The 27330-nt window shown below is 41.7% G+C and overlaps 1 protein-coding gene across 4 annotated transcripts in view; it reads left to right on the top strand.

The window, feature by feature from the left end:
- Window positions 1–27330, top strand: part of LOC144594939 (AF4/FMR2 family member 1-like) — a 132568-nt gene that overhangs the window by 50715 nt on the left and 54523 nt on the right. For 3 of the 4 annotated variants that reach the window (XM_078401886.1, XM_078401902.1, XM_078401878.1), the window contains exons 1-3: window positions 2244–2466; window positions 11125–11245; window positions 14152–15057. In XM_078401886.1, coding sequence (XP_078258012.1) covers window positions 2345–2466; window positions 11125–11245; window positions 14152–15057 — 1149 coding nt within the window. In that variant the 5' untranslated portion in view covers window positions 2244–2344. Of the gene's footprint in view, window positions 1–2243; window positions 2467–11124; window positions 11246–14151; window positions 15058–27330 lie in introns of those variants that run through there. The other variant, XM_078401894.1, reaches the window with a different exon arrangement.

The raw sequence follows: 27330 nt of genomic DNA, 5'->3' as shown, positions 1-27330 counted from the left end.
CAACCCAGTACAACATGTGGAGTATGTTACCTAAGTGACATGCTCTGTGCAGCTTGTCCTTCAGTTTTTGAAGGGTTGGCAACCACTGCTGTGGTCAGGTTTACCATTCACCCGGGGAGGGGGAAAAATAAATGGCTAACATCCGGTCAGTTCAAACTCTTGCATAATTTAAATTGATTTTGCTGCCTTTCACTGGCTCCTACCCCATATTGCACCAAAGGCTTTTCAACACGTGCTTTCTTGTTGAACTTTCATTTGGAGGAATACTATTGGAATGAAAATGTATGGCTTCTGCTTGAGTCATTGTGAGTTGTGTGCTGACAATGTAAGGTGCATTGTGTGTGAATGACACCAGGAGCAATTACAAGAAGGTGATGAGGCCGCACTTGGGGAGTACTCTGTGCACTTTTGGTCACCCTGCAATAGGAAGGAAGTAATTAAGCTGGACAGTGTGCAGAGAGCATTTACGAGGATATTGCCAGGACTTGAGGGGCTGAGCTATAAGAAGAAGTTGGGCAGGCTGGGACCTTATTCCTTTGAGCGCAGGAAGCTGAGGGATGATTTTTTTTTAAGAGGTCTATAAAATTAGGAGGGGGATATATAGGGTGAATGTACCATTTTACCCGGAGTACCCAGGTTTCAGGTGAGAGGAGAAATATTTAATAGGAACCTGAGCAGCAACTTTTTCACACAGAAGGTGGTGGGTATATGGTAGTTGAGGCAGGCAAAGGTTTAAAGGGATATGGGCCAAATGCAGGCAAACTAGCTTAAGTGGGGCCTCTAGGTCAGCATAGACGAGTTAGGCCAAAAGGCCTATTTCTATACTGTATGACTCTCTCTGTACACATTAATCAGCTGACTCTTATTAGAGGAGGGAAAGGGAACTGCAAGCAGCTGAACTGGACTATCTATCACAAGGCCTGGAGTTGAGCAACCCCTTCCGGGGTCTGAGCTTGAAGGCACTTTAATGCTATGTGCCCAAGGTTTATACAGCTGAAATTGATTTAATAAACATTGGGTTATGTGTTGACAGTGTTGAGTGCTAGCTGTGTGACTGACAGAAAACCAGCAGCGCATAGCAGATGTCAAGAAGGACAGTAAACACAATCAGTTTAATCCTGTAGCTGACCTCCAGTGCAAACATCTGATCTTCATTCCTGATGGTTTCTGTAAGAGATTTTGGTTTAGCTCCTTCTGCTAATATCTGCTGAAGGGGAATGCTCTAGATATGCCTTAATGTTGAGAATTTAAACCTTAAATCCTTTGTGTGTTTCAACTTCTTATTGCTATGTCAATATAGGACATGAAAGAGATTGATATAATACTAGACCAAGTGGACCCATTGAGACCAAACCTCACCTGCATTGGTGCAGCCTCACCCCCTCATCCCTCTCTACCCCCTCTACCCCCTCACCCCCTTCCACTCAACCCCCCTTATCCTCCCTCCTCCCCCTCTCTCCCTAGGAGATAGATTTAAACTTTAAAATGTGAATAACTTTAAAAATAATACCAATTTCAATTAAACTTCTTCCATTAGCACCAAAGGTATGATGGTGAGTAAGGTGGGCCTAAAATTGTCGCGCTATTATGTACCGTTTTGGCTGTAGTTCAGGAACAAACAAACAAGCGAGAGTTTTAGTATATAGATAAAATGAAATAACTTTATATTGGTTCTTCGTGACCTTGGAATATGAAAGTGCTTTCCAGCATATTAAGTGAAGAGTAACCTTGTAATAAAATAGGAAGAAGTGGCAATCGATTGTGTGCATTTCAAGGTATCTCAAACAGCATGGAATTCATAAGAGGAAACCGAGAACTCAGACCTGCTCAAAATTGCACATTTAAAGCAAGTGGGAGTCACCCAGAAAGCCTGGCATTGACGCTTGATTCCAACTTGCCTAAACAACATGTTTGTGATGGTAAAAAAATCAGTAAATTCTGGTTGTTCGTACAAAATTGTAGTATGGACATGAGCTGGTGACCATCTGGATATAAACAGGAGGGTGTTTTCTGTAAGCTATTATAGATGAGAAGGCCAGGTAGTTGCAGTATGCAGTTTCCTCAGAAAAGAGCAGTCACAGAAATGTTGTCTACGCATGTGATAAATGAGGAGTCAGCTGTGAACCATCGGCTGTAAACTAGGACTGTTGTTGCCATGGCAGCGTCAAGTGGCATTTAGTGGTAATGCATGACTAACCTTGTTTAACAGGCTAGTTTTTGTGAAAATACTCCAACCACAGCGAGGAATTGAGAAGCACTAGAATATGTTGCACAATTGTTGCCTTTATGTTCGAACGCTGCCCCCTTTGACCCCAACCATCAATCTTCCCTATACTGAAAGTTTATGAAGAATACAGAAAGGCTTTTGATATTTCAAACCAATTCTAGTGGATGGATTTTCCGGAATCAGTCTGTGGACCTGTCTGGCATCCATTCAAGCATAATGTCGTTTTTCATGCAATATCGGTATGTAGATGAAAGTGCTATTTTTATTTTGTTAAATCTGTAAAACTTCATAAATGGTATAAATTAGTGAAAATGTAAAATTTGTTGCTCCCCTCTCCCCTAAATTATCAATTGGCCTAAAGACACTCAAATTCTGAAGCTCAGTTGGAGCTTTAAGTTATTTTTTTCCATATCACTTCAAAATGTATTACTTTTGACAGAGATCTGCAGAAGAAGAAAATGTAATCAGTAGATTTATTTCCCCCTTTTGAATATGTCTAGTAAATACTGTATCGTAAATTCTGTGTCTGTATTTGGGAAGCATCTTACGGTTAATAATACTTAGCGCTGAAGGTGCATAGATGTGAATATATAACCTGTTGTCGTGAAGACTTTCCTCGTTTTAAACAGAAATATAGATGTTCTTACCTCCAACACAGGATTTTATAACTGCCGTGTGAAAGAGCTGGCTGTGTGATTTGCATTTCCAGATACTCTGATCTGATGTTAAAATGGCCACGAGTCTCCGATAAGAAACCTGGCTCCTCCAATTGTTTTGGTAAAAGGCCTGAAGTTATTTCTGTTTTCATCTGTGATAATACTAGATAATAAAGGAGATGTTTTACTGAGGTATGTTAGCAAAATGTATTTAATTTCGCACAAAATATAAAATCTGTACACTTAAGTTATTTTTAGGTTTTATGAAACAAACAAGCCTAATTTAATTCTGCAGTGAAGTGCTTCTGAAATTACATTAGTTGCATAATGTATCACGCCAAGTTTCTGCAGCCACCCCATCTCCCTAACCAAGACTTACAATTTTAACGCCTCTAGCCTTTTTGCCATTGGGTAGTTTGGGCTTAGTCGTACAGGTACAGGGACTCTCTGGGTTACAGGAGACTTAGTATGCAGAAATTTGGCTTTTGCAAATTCTACCATAATATATTTTTTAAAAGCCTTGCAAATAAAATTGAAATGTTCTGCGATATTCATTAACAAAAATGTACAGTATATATTCAATTAGTTTAATTATGCTAGTGTAAAGTTGAACATAGAAGATATTCGATTAAAGAATTATAGGAAATGTATGCTGAGCAATACAGAATAAATTTTTTTGACTTGGAAAAAAACTATTTGCAGACAGTTCTCAGGAGTGAAACCTTTGTGTGACCTGGGGACTCCCTGTAGTGATAGGGACCCTGACCAAATGTCAATTTCAATGCGATGTAATGTAGAACTTTGGCAATTTGTTCAGTGGTTTTACGGTGGGGATAAGAAACAAACCATGGTATGCAGTTTGTTTTGTTTGCAGTATTGTAAAACTGCGTGCTTTTTAATACATGACAGCTGTTATTACAAAGATGTACAGATGTGATTCCCTTCTCATCACTGCTCCCTATCCCTAGTCACAGGCTCAAGCTAACAGTACATTTCATAGCATTTTGCATTATCGTAGTAATAAATTGTGGATCCCATTGCCCATGATCATATGATGCAGATGGAATGGGAGGCGCATTTCAGAATCCATTCCACAGCAACACCCTCAACTGTTTAAATGTTAACTTGTCATTTCTAAATGTCTTCCTCAGCAGCTGAAGTTAAATGTTAACTTAAAATGACTAAAAACGATAGTATTGCTAAATGTCTGGAAGATTTTACTTTGATGAATCTAATCCATCAATCATTACAGTACTTAGGAGAGAGCAGGGTCTCTCATCTGACTGGTTTGTTACTTCATTCTGCGCATCTTCCCTTCTGCTTTCTGTGTATCCCTTTTTTGTTGTTCCTCTTATCTGGCCATCCTTTAAGTTGGCTATGAGGTTTGGCAGGGAAAGGAGCTGCAAGCACCTGCACTTAGAACAGACCCCATGCGGTAAATATGATATTGATGGAAGTCCTTGCCCCACGACTCTTGAATAGAGTGGATGTGGAGAGAATGTTTTCACTAGTGGGAGAATCTAGGACTAGAGGCCATAGCCTCTGAATTAAAGGACGTTCTTTTAGGAGGAGATGAGGAGGAATTTCTTTAGTCAGAGAGTGGTAAATCTGGAATTCTTTACCACAGAATGCTGTGGAGGCCAAGCCAGTGGATATATTTAAGGCAGAGATACATAGGTTCTTGATTAGTACGGGTGTCAGAAGTTATGGGGAGAAGGCAGGAGAGTGGGGTTAGGAAGGAGAGATGATTGAATGGTGGAGTAGACTTGATGGGCCAATTGGCCTAATTCTGCTCCTATCACTTATGATCAAATGAGTCTGGTGTTGTGCCCATTTTCCTCCTCCCAACCACATGCTTCTCACTTCAGCATATCCCTTAACTCCTCCTCACTCTCTCCCTCCGTTCTGTTTGCCAGCATCTTTTTTCCTCTTTGTTTTCTTAATCTTATTTCCCCACTCTCCCCCTTTCTCCTGTATTAACTCGGCACATCTGTCTGATACTGATGCATCTTTGGAAGCTGCATTGGCTATGCTCTCAATGAACCAATGAAAATGTTTCAGAAAATGTGTACAATCTGATGAAGTTCTGTAGTTAGGATCTATAATTATGCAGCATTGAATTGACAGAGATGTTTTCTAATATTAATATAGAATCATTAATTGATAAGTGGGAAATAAATTAAGTTTTATCCTACATGATTAAATGTGGGAATCAGGAAGTACATGCAGACAAAGTTTTTAATACAGTCTGAATAAAGACGTTTTTTGGGGGGCTAGGACTGCCACAGCTGATGACTATGTTTGCCCCAAGAGCACGTTATTGGAGTAGAATTAGGCCATTTGGCCCATTGAGTCTACTCTGCCATTCAATCATGGCTGATCTCTGCCTCCTAATCCCATTTTCCTGCCTTCTCCCCATAAGCCTTGACACCCTTTCTAATCAAGCATTTGTCTATGCCTTAAAAATATCCACTGACTTGGCCTCCACAGCCTTCTGTGGCAATGAGTTCCACAGATTAAGTACCCCCTGACTAAAGAAGTTCCTCCTCACCTCCTTTCTAAAAGAGCGCCCTTTAATTTTGAGGCTATGACCTCTGGTCTTAGACTCTTCCATCAGTGGAAACATCCTTTCTACATCCACTATCTATGCCTTTCATTATTCTGTAAGTTTCAATGAGGTTCCTCCTCAACCTGCTGCTTTCAACAGATTTTGAAGTTTGGAGAGACATAGAAACATAGAATAAGATAACTGCAGATGCTGGTACAAATCGAAGGTATTTATTCACAAAATGCTGCAGTAACTCAGCAGGTCAGGCAGCATCTCGGGAGAGAAGGAATGGGTGACGTTTCGGGTCGAGACCCTCAGTCTGAAGAAGGGTCTCAACCCGAAACGTCACCCATTCCTTCTCTCCCGAGATGCTGCCTGACCTGCTGAGTTACTCCAGCATTTTGTGAATAGAAACATAGAAAATAGGTGCAGGAGTAGGCCATTCGGCCCTTCGAGCCAGCACTGCCATTCAATATGATCATGGCTGATCATCCAAAATCAGTACCCTGTTCCTGCTTTTTCCCCATATCCCTTGATTCCTTTAGCCCTAAGAGCTAAATCTAACTCTCTCTTGAAAACATCCATTGAATTAGCCTCCACTGCCTTCTGTGGCAGGGAATTCCACAGATTCACAGCTCTCTGGGTAAAAAGGTTTTTCCTCACACCTTTGATACTTGGGTGCATGACTGTGGAATTCATGTTGTGGAATTCATTGCCACAGACGGCTGTGGAGGCCAAGTCACTGGGTATTTTTACGGTGGAAATTGGTAAGGGTTTCAAAGTTTATGGGGAGAAGGGAGAAGAATAGGTTTGAGCAGGAAAGATAGATCGGTCGTGATTGAATGGCAGAGTAGACTCGATGGGCCAAATGGCCTACTTCTCTTATGTGAACTTATGACTAACAAGCGATTATGCCAGGGACACAAGGAACTGAAGAAGCTGGAATCTTGCACAGAACATAGAGCTGGAGTAACTCAGCGGGTCAGTCAAATCCCTGGAGATCATGAATAGGTAACGTTTCGGGTCGGGACTCATCTTCAACCTTCTAAGTGTTTATGCCATGTAGGCCAGGAAGGTAGTTGCTTCAATCCTCATTGATATCGGCTGTTGAGTAGATTCTGCAACAGTCCCAATATCTTCAGCTTTAGAATTCAGAATATGCTAAGTGTTTTGTTCTTGATCGCAATCCGGAAAATGCTGTGTATTCAATCACTGCATCTATCTGATACGGATGTATCTTTGGAAGTTGCACTGACTTTCTGCATGGTCATCATAAAATGGACCTGCAACCAAATAGCCGACCAGCATATTACTGTGGCTTACTATAGACAATAGACAATAGGTGCAGGAGTAGGCCATTCAGCCCTTCGAGCCAGCACCGCCATTCAATGCGATCATGGCTGATCACTCTCAATCAGTACCCCGTTCCTGCCTTCTCCCCATACCCCCTTACTCCGCTATCCTTAAGAGCTCTATCCAGCTCTCTCTTGAAAGCATCCAACGAACTGGCCTCCACTGCCTTCTGAGGCAGAGAATTCCACACCTTCACCACTCTCTGACTGAAAAAGTTCTTCCTCATCTCCGTTCTAAATGGCCTACCCCTTATTCTTAAACTGTGGCCCCTTGTTCTGGACTCCCCCAACATTGGGAACATGTTTCCTGCCTCTAATGTGTCCAATCCCCTAATTATCTTATATGTTTCAATAAGATCCCCCCTCATCCTTCTAAATTCCAGTGTATACAAGCCCAATCGCTCCAGCCTTTCAACATACGACAGTCCCGCCATTCCGGGAATTAACCTAGTGAACCTACGCTGCACGCCCTCCATAGCAAGAATATCCTTCCTCAAATTTGGATGAAGGATTTCATTAAAAAAATTACCCAGCATAAAATCAAATTTTAAGAAGGTGGAACATACAGATGGTGCGAGGAGATGTGGAAACATGGTAGGTGGAAAAAGAACGTTTCTGCAAAGAAAACTTAAACTCAGGATGTGACCCCACTTAAATTTAATGTTGATAAAATCTCAACCATAATTATAGGATTACTGTAATTGTATCGTGTTCTTTGGCTAAGGAGGGGACAGATTAACCCACTGAGTGGTGACACCATTCGAAGTGTGCATGTTCAGTACTGGAAAGATTAGATTGGATCAGCTACTTGACCTTCACTGTCATGGTAGTGACGTGATGCTGTGGGATGCCAATGCAGTTAGGTTGATTATCTTTTAGAGGAAATGCGTGGAGTTGATCTTGGCCCTTTGACTGTGGCTAAAGAAATTTTTAGAGTGAAACATAATCTAACAAGTGTGAGCAATGTGCGACAGAGTAAAATGCTGGTGGAGAGAGCTGCAGCCCTTAAAGAAGAGATTTTTTCCTGCCATTCTTCTTATAAAGCAGTATTCTATTCTTTTGGGTTTTCCACTCCATAATATCTGTTCTGATGAGAAGGCCAAATTCAATGCCACTGCTTCTGATATGTTTCTTTTTCTTCAATCAGTTATTTGTCTCAGTCTTAGCTAACACAGTGCCAAGCAAATATTTGTTTTACTTTTCTACTATTGATCACATAACCACTTCTGACATCGCTAGCATGAAGCCACCACTAAACGCGTCTTCCTTTCTTCCCTGTTAGCATTCAGAAAGGACTGTACCTCTTGTGGCACTTGGACCACTCTTTAATTGTCCCCGCATTCTTCTGCACACTGATGGGTGATTCCCCTTCCTCCATTCCCAATGTCCAGAACAACAATGCTTTCAGGTCAATGTTTTCCAAAACGGTTCAATTCAGTTGCTGGGACAGAACATCTAAATGATGTACAAGCACCCTTTGTTCCAGGTCTGATGGCAAGCAGATCTGTAGAATTTAACAATGAAATTACTGACTATCTCTGGTAACAGGTCGCTTGCTGCAATGCTGGGTCCTGAATCTACCAGCCACCTTTGTCAGCAATCCAGGCTCTGTGCACACCTGGATTTCTGAGAAGTGAGCAAGTTCAAAATGAGTGAAATCCCAGGAAAGAAAGTGTCTATTAGTTGTCCTGAAACCTTGAGAAATGTAGGGCGAGGGAAAGTGAGGCAACTGTTAATCACATTCGAAAGTTGTTTCAGTTGGATAATATTACAAGATTTTCAGTGAAAAGCATCAACGTGAAAATACTACTTCGCACAAATGCCTGGATTTTCAATTTTTATTTTGAACCTAAAATGTTAATGATGTGTTGATATTTTTAAGTTCTCTGAAGTTATGCTGTCAGCCTCCACGAACTGTAAGAGTGTCTTTGCACAGTGTAACTTGCCCCTTGTGATTTGATGCACCTTCAGCTACTCAAGCTGCAGAGCTCCATGAAATGGTACTATTTCATGAAATGGTAAAACCTCTTCTGGTATACTTGCTTCTCTGTTTCGGGTTGAAACATAAGCTCAAAAGTTCCATTTGTTCCATGATGTGTTTCTTTCAGACTAGTTAGTGATCCTAGATCAATATGATTCCTGTCTTTTGTCTTGCACTTCACTCCTCTCTCAACTTCTGCTTTGAAAGTTGCCACGCCTCCACATTTTTCCGTCACTTCTAAAGGTCACTGACCTGAAACTTTATCTGGTTTCTCTTTCCAAAGATGCTGCTTGACTGGCTGAGTTCTTCCAGCATTTCTTTTCTTGTGTTCAATAAATTTCCGTTCCTCTGAAGGTGACTTTAGTTCAGGGGATTTACTGGGGGCTTGGTCTTGACCATCCATGGGTCTCTCATAAGCTGTAGGCTTGCTTGAACACTCAAATAACTGACATTAGGTCTCTTGAAAGCTGTATGCACATCTATGGAGTAAATTGTGGAAATCTAGTTGGCCTTTTTAGAAGTTGATCTGCGGTGGTATTTTTACTTAAGATTGAATTTTAAACATTACAAATTACAATTTCTCTCCAGAACTGCAGGACATTTTGAGATATAAATCACTTGATATTGTCAGTATGTGTTTAATCTATTTCAGGTTGAGGCATGGGCTCAAATGTTCCAATTGTTCTACGATGTGTTTCTTTCAGATTGGTTACTTATTACTTGGATGTTTTTCATTGTTCTGAATTAATTTATTCTGTCGAAACTGGATAATGTGCAATGTTCTTGAACACTAAATTTAAATATAATTGCCTGTATCTCATCAATTAATACGGTGAATTATTGGAAAATATTAAATAATTTGATTCATACTTCAGGGGTAATCCTGAGATTCAGGCTTTCGTACACTGATTTTCTGTATTGCTCCTACAAGTCTCCTTATTCTGTACCTCCTGCACTGTTCAAATAAACCTGTAGCGCAAATGGAGAAATTCCACACATCTTCAGTTTCTGTATTTATGTAATTAACATGCACATTTGTCTTTCATCAACCATCAGGTTTTTTTTCACGTAATCTCTTTAGTTTAGTTTTGAGATACAACATGGAAATAGGCCCTTTGGCCCACTGAGTCCGTACCAACTAGTGATCACCCATACACTAGTTCTATCCTACACACCAGGGACAATTTACAAAAGCCAATTAACCTACAAACCTCCATGTCTTTGCGATGTGGGAGGAAACCAGAGCACCCAGAGAAAACTACATGGCCACAGGGGGAACGTACAAACTCCACACAGACAGCACCCGCAGTCAGGATCGAACCCAGGCCTCTGGTGCTGTAAGGCAACTCAACTGCCACCCTATCAAAGCCTTTGGCTTTGAGCTCCCCCCCACCCCCCTCTCCCAAGTCCTGATGAAAGATCATTGACTTGAAATGTGAACTCGAAGGTATCACAAAATGCTGGAGTAACTCAGCAGGTTAGGCAGCATCTTGGAGAGAAGGAATGGGTGACGTTTTGGGTCGAGACCCTTCTTCAGACTGAAATGTTAACTCATTATTTTCCTCTCTGGAAATGTTTAACAAGTGTGGTGACATTCACAAAGTTTTCTGAGCTTATTCAATGCAAAAATACTTTACTTTGAAGTGCAGTAAGAAATTTCAAGTAAAAGGCATAACCATTTTGTGGATTGCAATTAGATGAATGACCAATTTATGTTCATAGAATTATATTTTGCTAAAAAATTAACATTCATCAGTAGGCTTGATGTGCATATTCAAAGGTGAAACATCAAATATCAAGTATTCAAATATACCTACTGGTTTAAGTTCTATATTTCTTGGTGTTCTGCAAATCAGTCTTAATTAGGTAACCATGCTTAACATTCCAGTAAAGATAGAAAATTTGCAGCATATGAAATAATTAGAAAGCTAATCGTGAATTAAATGTTGTGGTTTAATTTGCGTATTAATGGTAACACAGACCATTTGAATATCTGTTAAGTTCGAATTATCCTTGACTCCATTGAATTGCATTTGATGGATGTTTATCCTCTGCATATCAAATGCATTCAAACATGAATGGAGCTTTATAAAATTGAAATTTGAAGGAATCCAGTATTTTAAATATTGATATTTGATCTTGGAGTAATATTTTCAAACAATTATACATGGTTGCACTTTGTCATCTCAAGCAAGACAATGGACAACAGTACAGACCTATTTGGAGTTGTTGTGACAAGACGTTGCTCCCTGATTTTTTTTTCTTCTGAATTTCTCACTTTGCATTTTGTAAGCTACTTGCCCTGTGGATAAAATTTATTTGGAGAACTTTTAAATTTAGTTTGTTCTGCTCTTCCACAGCTTGTATAATGAGGACAGAAACTTGCTTCGAATTAAAGAAAGGGAAAGGAGAAACCAAGAAATTCATCTCAACAAAGAACCTTTTCTTGAAAATGCCCCTCTCTTTGGTGAGCCATTCAAGGTAAAGACCAGAGTACCTCAGACTAATCTGCCTCTTTTATGAACTGTTATAACTCCACGATTGAAATTGAGCTGGCAGAATTTGTTAAAGCAGACTGTGGCCTGACTTCAGCATATAGTGTAGTTTTAGTGGACGCTTGAGCCAAGGAGCAATTATGCATATCTGTAAAGGCTAGACATAGTGTAGTTTAGTTTCGTTGAGAGATACAGCACGGAAACAGACCCTATGGCCCACAGAGTCCACGGCGACCATTGATCGCCTGTTCACACCAGTTATTCCATTACACAGTGCAATTTACAGAAGCCCAATAACTTACAAACCCACACAATAGACAATAGGTGCAGGAGTAGGCCATTCGGCCCTTCGAGCCAGCACCACCATTCAATGTGATCATGGCTGATCATTCTCAATCAGTACCCCGTTCCTGCCTTCTCCCCATACTCCCTGACTCCGCTATCCTTAAGAGCTCTATCTAGCTCTCTCTTGGATGCATTCAGAGAATTGGCCTCCACTGCCTTCTGAGGCAGTGAATTCCACAGATTTACAACTCTCTGACTGAAAAAGTTTTTCCTCATCTCCGTTCTAAATGACCTACCCCTTATTCTTAAACTGTAGCCCCTGGTTCTGGACTCCCCCAACATTTGGAACATGTTTCCTGCCTCTAATGTGTCCAACCCCTTAATAATCTTATATGTTTCGATAAGATCCCCTCTCATCCTTCTAAATTCCAGTGTATACAAGCCTAGCCACTCCAGTCTTTCAACATATGACAGTCCCGCCATTCCGGGAATTAATCTAGTAAACCTACGCTGCACGCCCTCAATAGCAAGAATATCCTTCCTAAAATTTGGAGACCAAAACTGTGCACAGTACTCCAGGTGCGGTCTCACTAGGGCCCCATACCACTGCAGAAGGACCTCTTTGCTCCTATACTGAACTCCTCTTGTTATGAAGGCCAACATTCCATTGGCTTTCTTCACTGCCTGCTGTACCTGCATGCTTCCTTTCAGTGACTGATGCACTAGGACACCCAGATCTCGTTGTACGTCCCCTTTTCCTAACTTGACACCATTCAGATAATAATCTGCCTTCCTATTCTTACCACCAAAGTGGATAACCTCACACTTATCCACATTAAACTGCATTTGCCATGCATCCGCCCACTCACACAACCTGTCCCAAGTCACCCTGCAACCTCAAAGCATCTTCCTCACAGTTCACACTGCCACCCAGCTTTGTATCATCTGCAAATTTGCTAATGGTACTTTTAATCCCTTCATTCAAGTCATTAATGTATATTGTAAATAGCTGCGGTCCCAGCACCGAGCCTTGCGGTACCCCACTGGTCACTGCCTGCCTTTCTGAAAGGGACCCATTTATCCCCACTATTTACTTTCTGTCTGCCAACCAATTTTCTATCCATGTCAGTACCTTACCCCCAATACCATGTGCTCTAATTTTGCCCACTAATCTCCTATGTGGGACCTTGTCGAAGGCTTTCTGAAAGTCAAGGTACACCACATCCACTGGCTCTCCCCTGTCAATTTTCCTAGTTACATCCTCAAAAAATTCCAGAAGATTAGTCAAGCATGATTTCCCCCTCGTAAATCCATGCTGACTTGGAACGATCCTGTTACTGCTATCCAAATGCTCCGTAATTTCGTCTTTTATAATCGACTCCAGCATCTTCCCCACCAATGATGTCAGACTAACTGGTCTATAATTTCCCGTTTTCTCTCTCCCTCCTTTCTTAAAAAGTGGGATAACATTAGCCACCCTCCAATCCACAGGAACTGATCCTGAATCTATAGAACACTGGGAAATGATCACCAATGCGTCCACGATTTCTAGAGCCATCTCCTTAAACACGACTTATAATGTGGGAGGAAACCGGAGCACCCAGAGGAAACCCATGCAGTCATAGAGAACATGCTCCACAGAGTGCACCTGAAGTCAGGATCAAACCCGAGTACATGGTGCTGTGAGGTAGCAGCTACCAGTGCACCACTGCTTTCCTTTGTCAAGAAAAAGATCCTGAGAAGATGAGCAGAATTTACCTTTTTATCCATATGTTTTTTGGTTCGTTGTGAGATTAATGGAAAAATGGCAGCCATTTCACTTCACTCCTTAAATTTGTGGGCAGTCATGCTCCACCATTTTACATCCTGCTGCCACTCCTACAGTTGCCTTGCAGTCTGTATTCAGATTCTTATTTCCTTGTGCCAGACAGATGCTGAATTTGGCCAGTTTCATATGAACCACCAAGAAATTTATGGTTTAGGAGTCTTGAAGTTAAAAACAGCTCCATTCCAAATTGATTGGATATAGCATTTATTTTGGAACAAACTTAGCTGTACCTGCCTCCGCCCATTAAAATCAAGACTTAGGTGAAGAGAACAAGAGTTCACTGGTTCAAATGTTTGTGTACGAGACATTTTTCTGTACAATTTGTGTTGAAAGCTTCCCTGTGAATTTTAACAGCAAACTTTGAAGAACTATGCATCCAATAAACTTTTATTTCCTCTTGAATTAAATTATAATCCAATATCCTCAGCAATTTGTGTGCTTTCATGATCTTAGGCAGCCTGGAACTTGATAATATATCAAATTAGTTTATGAATTGTTCTGAAACATAAGAAAAAACAATTAATTTTTGTTTAGTCAGCCATGGAATTGTTACAAATGTATTGCTGCCTCTACACTAACATAACCGACTGCCTTTTCATCTTCTTAAAACTTAATAGCATGCATTATGGGGTTTTAAAATTCTGGCCATTGTTAAAACTGTAATTAACACAAAACTTGATTTTTTTTAAAAGATATTGATTCTCTTGAATATGTCAATCGTCAGTAAAGATTCTTCTTGGGAATGAAGTAATTAATTGCTTATCTCTTTTTTTGTGCAGACCAATAAAGGGGACGAACTTTCTAGCCGTATTCAAAATATGCTGGGCAACTACGATGAGATCAAGGACTTAATAAGTAATATCTCTCAGCAGAACTTCATTGGCATACCCAAAAGGGCTGTTCCTTTGATTTCACAAGAAAAATGCTTACTTGGTTCAAACAAAAGTAATAGTTCAATGCAGCCTTCATTGCACAGCAAAAATCCACAATTAATGGGATCTCTTCGCTCTACTCCATTAAAAGTTGACTGCTCCTCTCAGAAAAGTACTGCATTAACAGAACAAAACAGCCAAAGTTCCAACCATAACGCTAAAAGTCACAAATCACTTCATAATAGAAACCAAAATAAGGACAACTCTTGTAAAGGCCGAGAATCTTGCAACAGCCATTGCGGCAGGGATGATCAGCAAGAAGATGCGGACAATCAACCCACGGTCCAGTTATCAAAAATGCAAGACTTCCAACCGTTGTTACAGTTGTCCTCGCTTGTACAGCCCTTGTCTCCTCTGACACCACTATCCCCCATACATTCCAGTGCATTTACCAACTCCAAACTGCAAAGTACCGTTAGTAAAGACTGTCCTCCTTCTAAATCTCCTCATGAACTGGGCGTGCACTCCGGTGATTCTGAGAGCTTGTCCTCTGGTCTGAATGCTCCTGTTCCCAACCAACACGCATCTCAAACATTTCCACCATCTTTGCCGTCGAAACCAAACCTAACACTGCAAAAGCCTACGGCCTACGTGAGACCCATGGATGGTCAAGACCAAGCCTCCAGTAAGTCCCCTGAACTAAAGCCGCCTTCAGAGGATTACAGTGAGGAGTCATTTGGAAACATAGCCGAGGTGAAAGTATGTGCCAGGACAAAGCTGTCCAAACTTAAAATTCCTTCTCAGCCAGTTGAGGTGAGTGTGTTTAAACTGCTATTCTAAATATGCATTTTCTGCAGTTACCTTAATTGTTGTAGTAGCCGTGAGCAAGGTAAAATTAGGGTAGTTTGCTCTACGAATTATGCCAAAATCCAAGGGTTTAAAATAGACTTAGAATTTAGGTAGATGTTACTCTGCTTGAAACCTGCATTAGCTCATCACTGCTAAAAGTTATCTTAATTTTCTAATGCCAATAACTTTGAACTCAATTTTAAAATAAACTAGTCATATTAATTGCTTGATTGGGAACTAAGACTTTTGGATTGCTACCAGATGCACAAAATGTTGATACTAATGTTTAACTATTCCATGATTCTATTTTTTTTAAAGTGTATCTTTTAACTAAGACCGTCCTAAAAATAACTACTGTAAATATTAATGATCCAGGGTTCTATAGAATTAAAAGAGCCTTATATATGATGTTTCATTTATAATATGCAATAGAAGCATTATTTTAGTTTGGTCACATTCCTTAAGTTTTCAGGTTGTCTCCTGGTCTCAATGTTGCTGGTTTTGTTTGAAAATTATTTTTAAAATCTGCCCAACTTCTATGGACTTTCATGAGAGTATTTCCTGTGTAAGGTATCTAAAATTATATTGCAATCACCATTAGTAGTGGAAAATGAAATGTTGTTGAATGCACTAATTGTTTTAGTGATTCATAAGTTGCAGTGCTAAGGCTGTTCTAATATTACCTGGCTGGTCTCATGCACATTATTGACTTGAAACAATTGAAACATATTTAGATTTGATGTTACACATTGTTGGAACATCAAGGAATAATTTCTAATTATGACTGGCGTTATGACTGGCCTGGAAGGCAACAATTTTTTAATATTATTTACAAAACTCTGAGCTCACATTCTTACTGCTTTAATTCCTCTGAGTTAGATTACAATGTTTAAAGCAAGCTAGTCCCTTAAAGCACTCTATATTTGTTTGAAAATTGCTTTTTTTAATATATAAAAATAGAATTTATATTCGGAGAATCTTTTACGGGTCTTCAATACATCCCCAATCACTCCATAGTCCATAAACTGTTGAGATGAATAATGCTTTTGATTTGTGGCTAGATGCAACAACCAATTATGTGTGTAATAAAGTTCATCAAACAATAAATGATTAATAGTTGTTCTCTGAAGGATGGGTAGTTAGCCAGGAGACAGTGAAAAATTCTATTATTCTAAACTATACCATGGGATCTATCATATCATATATCATATCATATATATACAGCCGGAAACAGGCCTTTTCGGCCCTCCAAGTCCGTGCCGCCCAGCGATCCCCATACATTAACACTATCCTACACCCACTAGGGACAATTTTTACATTTTACCCAGCCAATTAACCTACATACCTGTACGTCTTTGGAGTGTGGGAGGAAACCGAAGATCTCGGAGAAAACCCACGCAGGTCACGGGGAGAACGTACAAACTCCTTACAGTGCAACACCCGTCGTCAGGATCGAACCTGAGTCTCCGGCGCAGCATTCGCTGTAAAGCAGCAACTCTACCGCTGCGCTACCGTGCCGCCAAAGATCCAAAGATAGTACCTTGTCAGAATTCCATACAAAATCAGCAGGTAGAATTGTTCTCGAGTCATGGTGGGATGTTTGATTATAAAGACTTCTCACAATGAGGTTCCAGAACCAGTTGAGGCTTGACACTATACTTATTGCACTGGCACTCATCTGACATTAGCATTATAGCTCATTGTTTGAGCAGAGCAGATGTAACTTCCTTTATTTTGTACTGGGTTGTATTTGATTGAGAGTTTTTGATGCAGACACTGGGCGATCATTCATTACAATAATACATTAAAACGGCCAGAAAATTTAATTAAAGAAACATATATATATTGGATGTTGTGATGTTTCCCATAACTGTTGCTTTAGAACAATGCATGAAAGAGTTAATGGTCCACCTGTTTGGGTTTTCTTGTACTGTAGTTTTACAGTTTGTACTGTAGTTTTATAATATAGTTTGTCAAAATCAGAATGAGACTTTAATTGAACAATATTATGGCTGCTGATGAGGTTAAACAATGTAAATTAATTCTTCAGGAGAGCACTGCGCGTAGCATGTACAAACTTGGATTTCAACGAATAACTTATGAATGTGATGTTGCAAGGTTCAGTTTTATAAATGGGTCTCGTGACTAACAGGTTGCTATCTAGCTTGGGTAATTCACACTTACTTTTCATAGTCAGAGAACTGCATAGTATGTAAATAGGCCCTTTGGCCCACTTTGTCCATGCCAACCAAGTTGGCTTATTGGTCTAGTCCCATTTGGCCCATTACCCTCTAAACCCTTCTTATTCATATATATGTCCAATTGTCTTTTAAAAGTCATAATTGATTCCATTTCTTAAGCTTCTTCAGGCAGCTCATTCAAGATATATCATATCATATCATATCATATATATACAGCCGGAAACAGGCCTTTTCGGCCCTCCAAGTCCGTGCCGCCCAGTGATCCCAGCACATTAACACTATCCTACACCCACTAGGGACAATTTTTTTTTTTTACATTTACCCAGCCAATTAACCTACATACCTGTACGTCTTTGGAGTGTGGGAGGAAACCGAAGATCTCGGAGAAAACCCACGCAGGTCACGGGGCGAACGTACAAACTCCTTACAGTGCAGCACCCGTAGTCAGGATCGAACCTGAGTCTCCGGCGCTGCATTCGCTGTAAAGCAGCAACTCTACCGCTGCGCTACCGTGCCGCCCTTAATATAGTTCCGTATTGATAAGGTCCGCATGGTAGACTGCTCTAGAAGATTAGATTGCATGGAATCCATGGAGAGTTAGTAGACTGGATAAAGAATTGACTTCATGAAAGGAAGCAGAGGGTGATGGTGGAAGGTTGCTTTTCAGACTGGAGTCCTGTGACCAGTGGTGTGCCTCAGGGTTCATTGCTGAGCCCTTAGCCATTTGTGGTTTATATCAACGATTTGGATGAGAATGTACAAGGCATGATTAGCATGTTTGCAGATGACTCAAAAGTGGGTGGCATTGTAGATAGTGAAAGAGGTTATCAAAAATTGCAGCAAGGTCTTGATCAGTTGGGCATGTGGGCTGATTAATGTGTAATGGAGTTTAATACAGATATGTTAGATGTTGCATTTTGGGAAGTCAAACCAGAGCAGGGCCTTTAGAGTGAACGGCAGTGTTGTAGAGAAGAGGGATCTGGGAGTGCGAGTACATAGTTCCTTGAAAGTGCCATCACATAGTTAGGATGATTAAGAAGGCTTTCGGCACATTGGCCTTCATCAGTCAATGAATTGAGTATAGAACTTGGGAGGTTATGTTGTACAGACATTGGTGAGGCTACATTTGGAGTTTTGTGTTCCCTTTGGTAGGAAAGATGTTGTTAAGCTGGAAAGGGTGCAGAAACGATTTACGAGGATGTTGCCAGAACTCGAGGGCCTGAGCCATGGGGAGAGGTTGAGCAGGGGCTAGGACTTTATTCCCTGGAGTGCAGGATAAAGAGGGGTGATCTTAGAGGTATATAAGATAATGAGGGGATTAGATAGGGCCTTTTATCCAGAGTAGTGGACTCCGAGGACATGGGTTTAAGGTGGAGGGGGGGAAAGAATTAATAGGAACCTGAAGGGCAACCTTTCTACACAAAGGGTGATGGGTGTATGGAACGAGCTGCCAGAAGAGGTAGTTGAGGCAAGTACTATCACAATGTTTAAAATACATTTCTGCAGGTACAAGGATCAGTTTAGAAGGATATGGGCCAAATGCAGGCAGGTGGGACTAGTGCAGATAGGGCATGTTGATCGGTATGAGAAGCTGTGATCAAGTTGGGTTGAAGGGCCTGTTTCCATGCTGTATGTCTCTGACTGTACATGGACAACCCTCAAAGTGAAAAAGTCGCCCCTGGGATCCCAATGACCCAAAAACCAGAACCACAGCTTCTCTGCTACGTATTCATCTTGCCCATCCTACCACTTCTGCCTTCACGAGCACATGACACTGAGAGTAATCCAGAGATAACCACCCTCAAGGTCCTGCTGTTTTACCTCTTTCCTATCTCCCTATATTCACTCCGCTGGACCTCGTTCCTTTTCCTACCTATGTCATTGGTACCGATGTGTATAATGACCATTGGCTGCTCATCCTACTCCTTGAGAATGTTAGTTCTGCAGCCTCTCAGACATCCTGGACCCTGGCACCAGGAAGCCGACACACCAACGGAGTTCCATTTATGGCCACTGAATCTCCTGTCTTCCCCCTAAACTCTGGAGTCTCCTATCACTATTCGCCTTACTCCACTGTCAGACTTGGTGCTCTAGAACTGTCTGCAGCTGCTTTCTCCGACACAGTCACTCCCCTCAACCAAAGGAATATACGTGTTTTGAGGGGAATGGCCATAGCAGATTTGCATACACTGTGTTTCCTTCCCTTACTCTTGCTAGTGGTCACCCATCTACCTTCTTCCTGCATCTTTGATGTGACCACTTCACTATAATACCTACCTGTGATGCTCTAATTCTCCTGGATAATCCTAAAGTCGTCCAGCTGCAGCTCCAGTTTTCTCACTCGGTCAGTTAGGAGCAGCAGTTGGATGCACTCCTGGAAGTGTGGTCCTCAGGGGCACTGGAGGTTTCCCTGACTTCCGGCAGGAGGACTTCCCGCAGTGCCCTAACTGCCATCCCCACTTAGAGTAAAGAAAAAAAACCCTTGCTTTAACTTGTTGTCAGCCTCCACTCGGCCTTCTCGCCAAAGCCTCAACATTTGCTCCCAATAGGTCTATCCTATTGTATTTCTTTATCTCTGCTGTGCTTCACAATGAGCCAACAAAACAGCGTACTTGGAAAACTTCATGTTACTACTCTGCTCTTCCTTCTGACTCAAAACCTACGAGCTCAGCTGTTCATACAGCACTTTTTAAATCTAAGATAGACACAAAATGCTGGGGTAACTCCGGGACAGGCAGCCTCTCGGGAGAGAAAGAATGGGTGATTACCCAAAATGTCACCCATTCCTTCTCTGCAGAGATGCTGCCTGTCCTGCTGAGTTACTCCAGCATTTTGTGTATCTTCGGTTAAACCAGCATCTGCAGTTCCTTCTTACTATTTAAATTGACTTTTCTTCTCCCATTACCCACTGATCCCCTCCCTACATCTAGTTCCATCTGCCCATCATCTCCTTACCATCTATTTCCACCCATCACCTACCAGCCTATCCCACCATCCTTCCTTGCACTGCTAAACACTGCCAATTTTTCCTCTTCCCCCTCAATCCTGATGCATGTTCTCAATACGAAACATAATTTTGCATGTATTTGCCTCCACAAATGCTGTTTGAATCACTGAGTTCTTTCAGTGGTTTTTTTTTGCTTCTCAAACTTATCACATTTTAATGGGGAGTTCAGGAATAATTGTTTTTAATATTTGAAAGACAGTTTATTAAAAGTATGCAAACTTTAGTAGAAGTTCTATTAAATTTGAAAGAAATAATTAATTGCCTAATGTTTGGAAGTCCTGACACAGAGGTTTTAGCAGCTGGAATGGGAGAAGGACCATTTGCATTTCTTTAGTATTCTTTCACCACCTTTCCAAATCCAAAATTACTGTAGAGCTGATGAAGTGTTCAGGATGTTTGGTCAGTGGAATGCAGGAAATGTAGCAGCCAATTTGTTCACAGCAGGCCCCCACAAATAGCAACATGATAATTATCAGATGAGTTTCTTTTAGTATGTTAATGAGGGCTAAGTATTGCCTCGAGCAAATGTCATGTCGAGTTTATTGTCAGAATGTAATCACAGAAAATTACACTAACGTTCTATCTCAGAAGTTCTCCTTTATCTTAATTGCTTGGGTTCCATCATCAATAATTCCATCATCAATAACTCCCCCTCCCATTCCCAGTCTGACCTTTCTGTCATGGGCCTCCTCCAGTGCCATAGTGAGGCCCACCGGAAATTGGAGGAGCAGCACCTCATATTTCGCCTGGGCAGTTTGCAGCCCGGTGGTATGAACGTCGACTTCTCCAACTTTAGATAGCTCCTCTGTCCCTCCCTTCCCCTCCTCCTTCCCAGATCTCCCTCTATCTTCCTGTCTCCACCTATATCCTTCCTTTGTCCCGCCCCCCTGACATCAGTCTGAAGAAGGGTCTCGACCCGAAACGTCACCCATTCCTTCTCTCCCGAGATGCTGCCTGACCTGCTGAGTTACTCCAGCATTTTGTGAATAAATCAATAATTTATCTCTGGTTTGAACTATTGGGAGGAAGACGAACAGAGATGGACCTGATAGTGTAGCTGGCTGCATTCTCAAAACCTATGCAGACTGTAGTTTTCATGCACAACTTCAAACTTTTGTTACTTATGTCTGAGGTTTCCATCTGCTTTAAAAGGGCATCAGTAATACTAGTGCCCAAGAAGAGTACGATGACATGCCTCAGTGACTACTGATTGGTGATAATGTCTGTTCTGATGATGTTTTTTGAGAAGTTGGTTATAGCACATATCAATTCTTACCTTAGCAAAAACCTGGACCTACTAAAGTTTGCCTACCGCCACGATAGATCAATGTGGATGTGATCTCGCTGGCATTTAACAATCTACATTGGGCCACTATTCTGTTTCGGAACATATAACAAGGAAACAGTCTTGGACTCTTGGAGATTGAGTTATGGGCTCTTTGAGTAGTCTGATTTTAAGTATTCTGCACTCATCTATTTCCTACAATAGCATTCTTTCTTTCCTCCATGTCAAGATATCCAATGATAAATTGGTACCTATTTTTATCATAGTGTGATTGTTCTTTATGTAATCCTGCTCATTCAAAACAATGAATAAATCTCAGGATTTTCAAAAGTCAATGCTTTTTAGTTTGACGATTTACTTTGTTTATTATACATTCCAAGTCATCAGTTTTCAATATTCCCTTATTCAATTAGTCAACATAATTACAAAATAACTTTTCACTTTGTTTTCCTCGACTTCTGAGGTTAGGTACATTAACTATCCCATCGTTTAAGAGACAGTTAGACAGGTACATGGATAGGACAGGTTTGGAGGGATGTGGACCAAGCACAGGCAAGTGGAAAGAATGTAGCTGGGACAAGGATAGAGATCTGCTGTCCTTTCACCCCAGCCTCCACATCCAACATTTCTGTCACCTCCAAAGTAATCCCACCACCAGTCACATCTTCCCATTTCCACTCCTTTCCACCTTTCACAGAGACCACTTCCTCTGCAACTCCTTGATTCACTCATCCCTTTCCATCCGTACCGCCCCCCTCCTCGGGTACTTTCCCCTGCAACCGCAGGAGATGTAACACCTGTCCCTCTACCTCCTCCATCCGGGGACCCCAGCAGTTCTTCCAAGTGAGACAGAGGCTCGTGTGCAGTTTATTTGGCATTCTTTCACCACCTTTCCGAATCCAAAATTACTGTAGAGCTGATGAAGTGTTTGGTCAGTGTTCAAATGCAAGAAATGCAGCAGCCTATTTGATCACAGCAGGCCAGCACATGGTTCATGTTCATGTACCTAAAGTTAGGTAACCTATGACTAACCCTTACCCCACCCCCCTCTCTGCCCAACCTGGACTCCCACCTATTTCTTCCCCACCCACCCCCACGCCAACTACGTTCCTTCCTCTGACCCTCCTTCCTCGCTTTCTGCCTTTCACCTGCCTATTCTGTCCACTTACCTTTCCTTCGCCACCCAGCTTTGTGTCATCCGCAAACTTGGAGATGTCACGGGGAGAATGTACTAACTCCGTATGGACAAGCACCCGTCAGGTTCAAAGCCAGGTCTCTGGTGCTGTAAGGCAGTAACTGTACCGCTACGCCACCGTGCTGATTGTGAGGAACATTGAAGAAATTCTCAAAGCCTGCTGGGGAGAAAAAAAAGCCACATTCTCACTGACTTTTGGGACTCCTTGCTACATGCCCAATCTAAATGGACAAGAAGCTGCTTGGATGGTACTAAGAACCTTCAATCTCTATGTCAGGGACCCAATGAAAACAACAGGAAGAGCACACAGCCGCCTTTTCTCCTGGAGCCCATGGGACCTGAGCGAAAGCAAGGCACCCATTAGCCCAAGGGGCTGCCTGAGGGAGAGAATAGAATTGTAGTTGAAAGATAGCATCTGGTTTATGTGTGTTCTGAAGAGGCAGTCTTTCCTGCAGCACTTTTTTTAAACAAAAATTCAGTTAGTTTTCGAGCTACAAACATGCAATGACAAACTCTTGATAAAATGTATTACTTGCCGCAATTGCTTTTTTGAGAGCTAACTGCTGACCTTCATTTAAAATAAAACTGCTAGCTCCATTCTCTTTCCTTTTCAAATTTAGTCTATTTTAAACAATCGCTAGCTCCCTATCTGTACGGATACAACTGTATCCAACTTATCATATCCATGATATGGTGAGAGGGTTACATCTGACAAACAATTAGTGCACCTTTTCGCATATGACAAACTGGATTCCTTATAATATTGAGGGTAAAATACAATTAAATTCAGTTGTCCAATTAGTTTTATGCATACTTTGCAAGGATAACACTGAATGCAAATCTTCCGTGAAGAAAACAAATAATCTTAGTTCATTCATTGATCATTTCATTCAGACTAAATTATGCCATTTAAAAATGAGATTCTCAAGAAATCTTTTCTCCATCCATTATTCTCTGGAGACTTCCTAACCTAATCTTCAAATTAATATCAATTACCAAACAAATTAACACAGGATATTAATTTGGAGAGGAGATGCTGCCTGTCCCGCTGAGTTTCTCAAGCATTTTGTGTAACTCAGAAAGTAAAATGCAGCATAGTGGAATACACTGCAAGTCACTCAGCATTTGTGGAGAAGTTACGGTGTTAGGGAAGGTCTGGGAGAAACTGCAAGGCCAGAAACAAAGAGCATATCAATCTTGACAACAAGGGAGATCCAGTGGAGGGGGTGGGGTAGTTTGGAAGGTGACACCAGGAATGCAATTTGGGATGTAGCCGAGTTTTCCATAAAAGGCTTGATGGGAGCATTCCTGTAACATCCAGCTGTGCTAGAAGTATTGATCATTAACGCGTACAAAAGCCATTGGCAGCTCCTACTGCAGATTTACTGCCAGGCAGCAGACAGATCACCCCACATTCAATTTAATTTGCAGTGTTGATTATGTCAGTCGGCTCGTATTGATTAAGCCTCCACTTATCAATAACCAAATTTGGCCTTATGTTTTAATCAACTGGGAATGGAGCAAGATTGGTTTACCCGGATAACCAATTTTTTTCCCCCCAGTTCACCATTGCTGTTCTGCTAAAATTTCTTGTTGATGATTGATGTAGAATTCCATTGGTGTTTACCTATTCACCTGGGCAGCATTTTGAAGAGTGCATAGAGACTGGATTGACTCTTTGTCATCCCAGATTTCCTCTCTTCTGCCCCAGATAGATCTGTAGATTTTGAAAACATCTATCTATATACTAAAACTCTCATTTGTTTGTTTGTTCCTGAACTACGGGCCAAAACGGTACACGATAGCATGACAATTTTAGGCCCACCTTACTCACCGTCAGCCCTCTGGTGCCAATGGAAGAAGTTTCATTGAAATTGGTGTTATATTTTAATAGTTATTCACATTTTAAAGTTTAAATCTATCTCCAGGGGAGGGAGGAAGGGAGGGAGAGGGGTGGGGGGAGGGAGAGGGGTGGGGGGAGGGAGGGGGGGGGAGGGAGTGGGGGACGAGGGTTGAGGGGGATGGAGTGAGGGGGAGGGGGGTGGTTGGGGGGGAGGGGGTGGTGGAGGGGAGGGGGTGGTAGGAGGGAGGGAGGTGGTGGGGGGAAGGGAGGGGGTGGTGGGGGGGGAGGGGAGGAGGGAGGGAGGTGGTGGGGGGAATGGAGGGGGTGGTGGGGGGAGGAGGGAGGGGGGGAGGGGAGGGGGGTGTTGGAGGGGAGGGGGGTGTTGGTGGGGTGGGGAGGAGGGAGAGGAGGAGGGAGGGGGGTGGTGGGGGGGAGTGGAGGATGGGGGGAAGGGGAGGGGGGTTGGAGGGAGAGGGGGATGGTGAGGGGGGGGTGGTGAGGGGGGGAGGGAAGGGTGCTGCACCAATGCAGGAAAGGATTGGGCCCAATGGGTCCACTTGGTCTAGTAGAACATAGAAAAGTACAGCACAAGAGGTCATTTGGCCCATAACGTCTGTGCCAAACATAATGCCAAACCCATCTCTTATCTACCTGCACATGATCCATATCTCTCCATTTACTGCATATCAATATGCCTATCCAAAAGTCTCTTAAATGCCACTATCATATTTGCCTCAACTACTGCTCTCAGGTGTTTGTTAACTGATTATGTATCAGGAATGTAATGACAAAGTTGAGGCCTTGACTTTTTCTCTGTGGCTATCAAAGTGTACAACTCCTCGCCCTTCTGTCATACGGTAGACTGACTGCCCTCCCCAATCTTTGCACATCCTCAATCCTTTCCACTTTAATTTCATTTTTCATGTATCTTGTGTATTATGACTGATGGCAGACCAATTTCCCTCCTGGGATAAATATATATAACCTATCCATGTTCTCTAGAGATGCTGTCTGACCCGCTAAGTTACTTCAGCACTTTGTGTCCAGTTCTGATTGGAATGATCTTTTCGAGTTCTCTTTAAAAAAATGAATGTCATGCAGTCGTGTTATTATTGTTCTGTTTAAAAATATATATTTTCCCTTGAGGCCACAGATGTCCTCCAATACAAAGTAGTCACCATACCTTTTTACCTGAACGAAAATAATTCCTCCAAAATCTGATGGTGTTTCACTTCTATATTTGTACGGTGCTTTCAGCCATACCATGAAACTGAGATTCTAGGTCATTCTCATGAGGATATGAAGAATCCGTGCCAATATTTCAATCACGTCATTGACCTAATTAAATGCAGAAAAGCACTGAATGGTTAGGTGATTGGACATGGCCCCTGATGCACACTAGTAGCCGTGATGGTTGGCTAATCAATTTAAATTTCTTGTTAATGATGACCCTCAACCCAGGATGATGATGTTGAGTGATTCAAGAAAAATGTCAACGAGGGCAAAGTCATAGAGTTGTACAGCATAGAAATGGTGAGGTTGCCCTTTTAAATGTTGCTTCCCCTTTTCCAACCCAAACCTGCGTGATACCCTGGCTTGCTGCATGCAGGGATAGATTGCTTTATTAATGAGTTGTGAACATTGTGCATTCAGCAGCGAACTGACCTTCATGGTAGATGGAAAGTCAATGAGGCTGATTGGCGTGGAATGTTGTTTGAGAAATTCATGCATTGACGTACTAGGGTGGAGATAAGCGGTTTTGATAACTGCAACCATCTTTGTTTATACTAAATGTGTACACTCTATCAACTGGAAATTTTTATTTTTCATACTGTTGACTTCAATTTTAGCTGATCTTCATGATGCCATATTCTGTCAAAGGATGCCTTGAGGTCATGAGCAGTCACTGTCACTTTATATTTGAAATTTGGCCATTTTGTTAACATTTGGAACAAGACCATGTGGAGTTAAGTCACTCTGCTAGTTAGTAAAATAAGCTTCTCTGAAAGCACTGTGGACACTTCTTCCATCACTCAGCTGTTGGTGAAAGGACTTATGGCGCAAAATTGACCAGATTGGAAAATAAACTATTGCAGATTTTGAAATTCTGCGAGAAAATGTTGGAGATACTTGAGCAGAACACAAAGTGCTGGATCCATTCTGGGTCAGGCAACATCTGTGGAGGGAATGCTGAGTTACTCCAGCACTCTGTTTTACTCAAGATTCCAGCATCTGCAGTTCCTTGTGTGTCCATTTTTCTGGGGGATATTTTGATGGTCAGACAGCATCTGTGGAGAGGGAATCAAAGAATGTTTCAAAGACTGTTTATTCGAACTAATTAATAATCCTTCACCAAATTGGATCTGTTGTGTTTTTTAGCCTTAGCTGGGTTTCTTTCCACCCTGTCGGCTTAATGCCAGTATTACAACAATGCCAGAGGCACAGCTAGTTCTGGAGCACAGGACTTCAGCACTGCAGTCAGATATTTGTCAGCTCAGACTCAGCCAAAAGGTTCTTGAGGTCATATGACATTCTATTCCACTTACACCTCACGCTGCCTAGGCAAGGCCTCCAGCTTAATCAAGAACGAGTTGCACCCTGGCCCTTTCCTCTTCTCCCCTCCCATCGGGCAAGAGGTATGGAGAGTGTGAAATGCACACCTCCAGATGCAGGGACAGTTTCTTCCCAACTGTTATCAGACAACTG

The sequence above is a fragment of the Rhinoraja longicauda genome, chromosome 1 (assembly GCF_053455715.1).
Source record: "Rhinoraja longicauda isolate Sanriku21f chromosome 1, sRhiLon1.1, whole genome shotgun sequence".
NCBI lineage: Eukaryota > Metazoa > Chordata > Chondrichthyes > Rajiformes > Arhynchobatidae > Rhinoraja > Rhinoraja longicauda.
Note: the sequence above shows the minus strand (reverse complement) of the source record. Positions and strands in the feature narration are given on the sequence as shown.